The sequence below is a fragment of the Podarcis gaigeae genome (genome assembly GCF_964106915.1).
Source record: "Podarcis gaigeae genome assembly, chromosome: 13".
NCBI lineage: Eukaryota > Metazoa > Chordata > Lepidosauria > Squamata > Lacertidae > Podarcis > Podarcis gaigeae.
This window is the reverse complement of record NC_139689.1, coordinates 20,483,780-20,491,967: the sequence shown is the minus strand read 5'-3', so window position 1 is coordinate 20,491,967 and position 8,188 is coordinate 20,483,780. Positions and strand designations below refer to the sequence as shown.

At 46.8% G+C, this 8,188-nt stretch overlaps 1 protein-coding gene across 1 annotated transcript in view; it reads right to left on the bottom strand.

Annotated features, from left to right (window-relative positions):
• Window positions 1-871: 871 nt before the first annotated feature.
• Window positions 872-8,188, bottom strand: part of PPP6R1 (protein phosphatase 6 regulatory subunit 1) — a 48,269-nt gene continuing 40,952 nt past the window's right edge. Inside the window, exons 19-23 of the mRNA XM_083710233.1 lie at window positions 8,174-8,181; window positions 7,068-7,150; window positions 5,860-5,956; window positions 3,897-4,022; window positions 872-3,527 (exon numbers count right to left, since the gene is read on the bottom strand). Of these exons, the coding sequence (XP_083566359.1) occupies window positions 3,524-3,527; window positions 3,897-4,022; window positions 5,860-5,956; window positions 7,068-7,150; window positions 8,174-8,181 (318 nt within the window). The 3' untranslated portion in view covers window positions 872-3,523. The remainder of the gene's footprint in view (window positions 3,528-3,896; window positions 4,023-5,859; window positions 5,957-7,067; window positions 7,151-8,173; window positions 8,182-8,188) is intronic.

Sequence of the window (8,188 nt, the reverse complement as noted above, 5' to 3'; positions counted from 1 at the left end):
GACGGCAATCCATACCCGTCACACTGTCTCTGCTTGGTACCAGAGTAGTAATAGTAATAGTAATAATAATTTATTATTTACACCCTGCCCTTCTGGCTCGGTTTCCCCAGCCACTCTGGGCGGCTTACAACAAAATATTAAAAATGCAATAAAACATCAGACATTAAAAACTTACCTAAACAGGGAAGCATAATAAAGTCTTTGCCCCACCCCTGCTCTAGACCCTCAACTTCTTTAAAAGAAACCGTTACCAAGCACAAGCTGATCAATACTCCCCTGCTCACATAGGCAGGCCAGGAGGAACAAGCGGATTGGCAGCATCTTTCTTCTCCTTAGCGCTCTGAACGGCTGCAGCCATTTATTAAATAGTTGGCGTGAGGGGCTGCAGAGGTGGGTCATCTTACCCATAGGCACTAGGGGTGCAGGGCACCCGGGCGTCAGGCTCTCAGGGGCGCCAGGCCGAGAGTTGAGTCCAGGGAAGAGCCAGTCTGTCGGTTGGAGCACCGCGGCGGGGTCTTCTGCAGTGGGCGGCTCTGTGCCGTGAGTTCGGGTGTGACTGAGCCAGCGAGATGCTGAGGCAGCCAGCCGGCTCTGCCCTCCTGGGCCAGTCAGCATCTCTGAGCCTAACCTACCTCGCAAGTTTGTTGTGAGAATGAAATGAGGAGGAGTACCACATACACCACTTTGAGCACCTTGGAAGAAAAAGGTGGTAATAAGTAAAATAACTCCTTCCAAGGTGGCTTCCTAAATTGGTAGTATAGTCCATTCTCTAACACTGGTGGGGTTTTTTTTTGGGGGGGGTGACACATGGAGCGGGAGGAGGCAGCTAAGGAGCTATTGTTTCGTAGAAAAACGCAGAGAGCCAAGTCTATTACGGCCATAGAATCTCTTTATTCAAACAGAACACACACATACACACACACAGGGAAAAAGAAAAAAAGAAATTACTGACATGGCATGAACATGGCATGACGCAGACGATGCGAAAGGCCACTTCTGTCCTTTGTGGTTTAAGAGCTTCAAGAAATATTGCCACTTATATGGGGGTGGGAGAAAGAGGAAAGGGAGAGATGGGGAAGGGGTACAAGTTTACTGACCACCTGGAAATAAAGAGGTGGGGTGAAGGGTGCTTAGTGCTTGCGCAAGGGAAAGGTCCCTCCACCGTGACTTCGCTTCCTACCACGCTCAATGTCCTGAATCAGACCTCTACAAACCTTGATATTAGTTCTTCTTGCCACCTCCACACATACACCAAGCCCCACGGGCACTGGCGTTATGTACCCTTCCAAATCTCAAGGTGTTCTTGGCTGAACTTTTTTGCAATGCTCTTGTCCCAATTCTGTAGTCAGAGGCAAGGGTGAGGCAGTGAGATTTCTTTTTTCCTTTAAACACTATAAAAAGGAGCTACAGAAAAGTCCAAAGCACGTCAACAGCTGGCTGGGAGGCCAGAAGAGAGAGGGAAAAAGCAGTAATTCTGAGGCCTTTGGTGGAAAATACTGTTTCTAGGAGCCCCAAGAGAAGAGGAGCAGGATCTGGTTGGGGGTGAGAATAAGAGCTCCTTGGCCTTCAAGGGAGTGTAACTGGGAAGCAGGGGGGGGGGCATTTCTCTTTGGAACAAGGATTATGGAGAAGGGGAGGCTGCAGAATAGGTCCCTAGGGCATTCAACCAGGGTCATTTTGGTCTTTTGTGTTGTTAAGTGCAGGACTTTGAGACAGAACTCTCAAAGAGGCAGGAGAATTTGGTTTTAAGTAGGTGGAGGGGGGCAGAAAACCCCACCCACACAACCCAAACAGATTCAGGGATGCAGGGGGAATAAACTGGGGGTCTAAAGTTACTTTTCTACAATGCACTTACTGCAGTTCTGCAAGGTGAATCCCACCACATAACCCCAGAGAAAGAAACCCTCTCTGTTTCTGATGACTCCAGAGGGGAAAGATTGCAATATTTGGATCCAGTGGTTGCTGCAGTTAGGAGCAGCGACGACGTGGGCCAAAATGCAGCCACCAACTCTTTTATCGGTTAATGTGCGGTTGGTGTCTGTCGATCAGCCACAATGAAGCTGAAGGATAAGCCAATATTCACGGACAAACTCCCTGTTGGAGACTGGTGGGGTTTCTGAAATCACAATGGGGCTGCTTAGGGCTAAGGATCATTTCCAAAACCAGCTATAGAACACATGCTGCTGGCATGGGTATCATTCTCCCCCCCACATGTCTTTTTTGAAAAACGACTGCCATGGTTCCCCTCCACACCATGCTGCTGCTTGGATATGTGGGAGACTGTGGACTTCCTGTGGAGCTCTTTAATAGTGATAAGGAAACAAACCAATACTGGAAGGAAAGTGAGTGGGGAAGGCAAAATCCACTGGGAGGAGGTCCAGCTTAAATCTCAGTGAGCCGGTGGACGTATGCTGACAGCGGGAGAATCAAAATGATGGAAACCTTAGGGTCAATCCAGATTTCACATGGTCGTACGCACACATCTCTCCTAAAAATTCTTTTCACTGAGTACACTGGTTGAAGAACCCCAAATGATGGTGATGTTTGGGGAGGCAGGCGGGGAATTGAAGCAACTATTTTCAGTCAGGAGACAGGGAAGACTGGCTCTGCCTCCCTCTCCTTGGCCACCCATTTCTTCCTCTTGGATATTACGCTTCAAACAAGCGTCACGAGGGCAGAAATATCACAATTTCATCCCAGCGTGGAAAGGACAAACGCAGCAGCTCTCACACAACCACACCCCCCTCACTGCCCTTCCTAACCCTACTTGAGGCAGTGGTCTTCAGAGAAGCCGCTTTAGGCAACCTCCTGATCCTTCTTTACCCTGTGAGATAATTCTGCCATGCTAATCTGACCTGCCATCCTGTGGGCAAATTTGGAGACGGGGGGCTGGGGAGAGAGGAGCTGTGGCAGACTTGTGCTTGCAGGTGTGGCTGTCAGGTAGAGGAAGAGCCCTCAAAACAGTGGCGAGATGGTTGCTTGGTGGTTTTTTTTCTCCCCGCCCTGTTCAGTGTTACCCCCCCTCCCCCATCAGAAGACCTCTGGTACGATAGAAGCATAAAATTTAATTGCATCAAAACAGACAGGTTTTGCTCAGTGCAGCAGTGTGTACGTATGCATACTGGGAGGGCGGGGGGGGGGGGATGTCGTAGGGGAAAGAGGCCAAAGGAGGAGAGACGGATCCCCCCGCCCTGCAGAATTCCTGGGGGAGAGGCACTCTTGCTGGGCTGTGCCAACCAACGGGCCAGGAGGAGGAAGATGCTTTTGCGCTTGGGACGCACATCCGTTTCTCTCGCAGGTGCTCGCCGGTACCAGGTCCTGGTTTCTTCAGTGATTGCTCGGGGTGGGATAGGGGAGAGGCTGGGCTCTTTCGCTGCCCCTTGCTGCTTTCTCTTCTGCCCCCTCCCCCACCTGCCCACAGGGGTGAAGGCACCGGAAGGACTGGGGACAGTCCCTGGCAAAATGGACTTGTTCGAGCAAGCAGCTGTGGGCCTTCCCCAGTGACGAGACCCACGGAGAGGCTTTATCTGGGGAAAGATAAGGACGGGGTGTGAGTGCATATTAACTATTTCGTCTACAGCTTACGCACGTCACGTTAAGGAGGAATGCGGGTATTCCTGCAGGAGGGAAGGAGAGCTAGCTGCGCAATCCAGGAGTTTTACATCACGTGCGGAATTCAGCATCTCCTTTTGGTATTAAAAAGCAAGAACGAGCTTCTCGTTCGCATGACGTCCGAAGCAGAAGAGAGGTTCTGTAGGGGAATCCCACCCTCTTCCATGAGCCATGGACTCCCAACCCATATCCTGGTTACCAGATGCCATCCTTCCTACATTCTGGCAGGCAGAGCAATGAGCAGTTCGCAGGTTCATCTCCTCTTACCTACAGTCCCTCCTCACCTGGCTGCCGGCTGCTGCTGCTCTTCTGTCTGTTGGGAGCTGCTGTGCTGGGGTTGTGGAGTCTCTGTTGTCCCCTGGAGCGGCTGGGCGGAATCAGAGGTAGTTGGGGGAGGCTCTACTGTGCTGCTGAGGAAAGACAAGAGGGAACTGGTGGCAGAGCAGGAGTGAAGCATTCCCACCCACCCCCTTAGCCATGGCCTGGTCACACCACACAAATGTTGGAAAGGAGTGTCAAATTTCACATGACACACACTGTTCTCACAATCAGATTAGAAAAGGAGGTCAGATCTAACCAGTGATACAATCCAGGTCTTGAAATCTCTACCTTTCCCAGATACTGAAGATCACATAAATGAGGAGTGTGTGTGAGAGAGACATCATCACACAAGGAATATGGCTTCTATATCTGTTTTGTTGCTGTGTTTCTCCGGCAGAAATTAATGGTTTCCAGCAGGGTGGATAAAAATCAATGATTTTTTTATTTTTAAAAAATTGATTAAAAAAAATTTTAAATCAAATGTTTTTGATTTAAATTGGATTTTTAAAATAAAATGCTTTCTATTTAAGTTACATTATAGTCCAAAGGCTATTCATCAGGAAATAAGGATTTGTTTTAAGTTTTTCATGTGTGCTAAAACTCAGTCTGTTTAAAAAACAAATGTTTAACCACATCAGTTAACAAACATGGATACATATGCTATAATGTTATAGTTTTAGTTAAATTGTTACTAAGGAAATGATTATTTTCCTCCTTCCAATAAAGTACAGCAGAAAAGTTCTCCAAATATAAACCGTTCTAATTAAATCTCACAATAATTTCATAATTATCTGCCTATGTATTTCTAATAGTATAACCAAACCAGTAATTTTTTATATAACTGTAAAAACTGCTCTGAAAATTTATTATTCCAAAAATGACACCTTCACCTGGTTGTAAATATTAAGATTATACTAGCAAGAATGAGTCTTTCTGTAAAGAAATGATTTAAATCAAGTCTTACTGACTAGTGATTTAAATTCTGATTTTAATTAATTTGATTTAAATCAAATCCACCCTGGTTCCCAGGGAATAGTACTGAAAGGGAATAAAGAACTACAAAAGGATACTGACAAGGTGTCAATAACCTCCACCCCATCCCCTCAAGCCAGATTAAGAGGCAAATTTTCCTTCACACCAGCTTTTAAAGGTTGCAGCCCTCTAACATGTGATGTATTCTTCCATCTCAACCTGCTTTTCAAATCACAAATAATTCTCCCGGTGGAATACAGTTCAAATTCAACAGTGTAGATAATGTAATAAAAAAAGGACCAGATAAAAATCAGAGCCAGCATAACAAGACAATTCCTTCTCTCTTCTCCCCTAAGTCCTAGTCACAAAAAGCCTGACTGAAAAGGAAAGCTTCAAAATCACCCGCTTTAAAAGGGACAAGCTCCCAGATCTGTAACAGTCTGGTGGTTCACATGTTACAGCAATCTATGGTTTAATGTGAATGAGCAGCAGGCTGGTGCCTCTTGCTGAAATCCCCTGCCCCTGCCATGCTGCTGGAAAACAAGCAGTGGCCTGGTTTGCCGTGCCACCCAAGCCTGGGGTTGTGGTTTCTTTCTCTTTTGTTTTTTAGAAGTAGGATCATCACGAGAGCCATGTGCCCTGCTTGCTAGAGGGCAGAGTAACATTTTCCACGGTGACCATCAATGTCAAAGGTTGGTTATTTAAAAAAATGTTTTAACTCCACCAACTAGACTCTCTCTCTCTCTCTCTCTGTTTGTGTGTGTGTGTGTTTACACATGTGTCTACACACACAGATATATATTTTAATACTCTTCCAATATACCTGGCGACTTTTGGAGCATTTTGTTGATATTAGTGTACTTATTCACCTTTAAAATCAGGTGCCTATCCCTTAGTAACTTTTCAGGGGAACCAAGAGCCATCTGTGTCATGGATCACACCTAACCATCTTACCTGGCTACTGTTGTCATGGTGACGGGATTTGGTGGGTCACCCCCTTCTGGGGGGCCTGTGTCTGGAGTGGGAGGTTCCTGTTGAACACTAGAGGTTTCTGCAAGGGTGGGGTTGGGGAGAAAAAGAGGGAAAGAAGTTCAATCATAAGTGGATAAATGGTGATGGTGATGGGTGTACAGTGCCACACGACTAGGTGGCAGGAAACTTCCACAGCTGCACAAAAGAATGTGCTGAAGAAACTCCTGGACTCCCAGTGGGCTGGTCATCAGGGGAAGTGGCTTAGGGTGGAGAGGGAGTGGCGCAAATGTTAGAAAGATAGGCTGTGATGTGGGAAGCCCAGGTCCAAAACCCTCCCTTGCTCAAAGTATGAAGCTCACTGGAAAGACACGGGCAAGTTGCTCTCTCATCCTAACCAACTGCTGAGATGCTAAGGGAAGGGTCCATTACTTCGAACTGCCCCCTCTCTACTGCTGGGCTATTCTATGTTTATATTGCTACTGTCGCCTTATAGTCATTTGTGGAGGAGGACAGAAGTCCCTCGTTGACAAAGGGGAGGGGAAGAGAGAGGAAGGAGAAACCTGAAGGAATGGGTGGTTGGTCGCCTAACAAGGACCATGGGAGCTATGCCTCCTCCAGGACCCCTGCTCTCCCGTCCCTGAAGTTTTCCAGCCAATTGGGGCCCTATAGCACTAACCAGGCAGGAGGTGGCTGCTGTGGTCACCAGAACTTTATTTTTTCATTTGGAGGTAGGTAGGTAGGAAATGTATTTTAGGTTAATGGCATCATCTGGGCCATGCCCTAGGTTAGAGCAGCCACTTCTATTAAGGCAGAGCAAGAGCAGCCAACTACAGATTTTATTTAGGTCACAGAAGTCAAACTGACAGCAGCCAGGTCCCAGTGCTACCAGTCTATGGAAAGGGCCGGCTGGCCAACTGTTTGCCTAAAGCACAATCCAAATGTCTTTCCCCTCCAAAAGGGGCAGATCACTTGGCAGAGGTGAGATACTGAGACGTTTGGGCGAGCAACTTAGAAAATGTGTCGCTCGAGCGCTCGCATGTTTGCAACAGTAAGGGAAACCATTTCACAGTACGCAAACCAGCAGGTGCCAAGCAGTGTGGAGAAGAATAGCTGTGTGGGAGGGGAGAGAAGAAGCAACACCTTACATTCTGGGTGCCATCTCGATTCAGAAGATGTAGGTCACCACTCACCTCCTGCTGTGGATACATTGCTTTGCGTCACTTCCTGAGGGGGGGCTGCAGGGGAAGCAGGGTCCACAAGTGCTTTGGGGGGCCTGGAGGCCAAAAGGATAAAATCAGAAGGTGGGGTCGGGTCTTTAATTTCAATTTAGTTGTATGCTTCCAACTCGTAAAATATCAAGGCTGTGCACAATATATGCAAGTACAAGAAAACAAAATAACATAGGAAAAATGCAAAATAATCACTAAAATGACTGTCTAACCAAGGAAGCTGAAATAGCTGCATACCTGAAAATTCAACAAGGTGAATGCCTACCTAATCTCTGCTGGAAGAGGGTCCCACAGCATGGGGCTGGAAACATTAATGAACTGAATCCTGGTTCCCATCTTTTTCCCTCCCACCGACCATTTGAAAATGGCCACTTAATGATTTTTCTGCCTGTTGTAGCAACTGTAATGTGCTATGCTAGATGTCGGCTGATTTTTCACTGTATTTTCGTAGTTTCTTTTATTTCTTACAGATTACATTTTATTGTATTAATGATTTAAATTCCACAGAATTCAAATTGTAATGCAATGTAAGGACTAAAAGAAAGCAATAAAAATACAATGAAAAATCAATATGAATATGTAATGCAATGAATGTGCCATCTCCTCTCTTCAACCACAAATTCACAGCCATGCTGCAGGACCACCCAAATGAGGCTCGCAGAACGCTAGTGGATCATGGAGCACAGTTTGGGAACCCAAGTTCCAACTGAAGCCAGTTAGGCCTCTGTAATGTAGGGTCAACTAACGGTGCTCCTTCAGATGATCTTGGTGAACAAGCTGGCCTATAAGGGCTCAGGCAGCCTTTAAGGTATCCTGAATCCAACTTGTCCAGGGCTTTGTATATTAACACAAGAAACTTCAACTTGGCCAAGTAACGTATGGGCAGTCAGAGATGCTTTAGCAAGAGTTGTTCAGGTGTTGATGCCTCAAACCCATCTCCCTCAGTACCAGCCTCCCCAGTGACTTCCAACGGCTCGGCCGGTTCATTATCTCCCTCCGACGCCAAATAGTCTCCTGCTCTGAGCATCCAGCTGGTCTTAAACAGGTTAAGCCTTCCAAGGCCTCACCTCTCTTGCTGTATA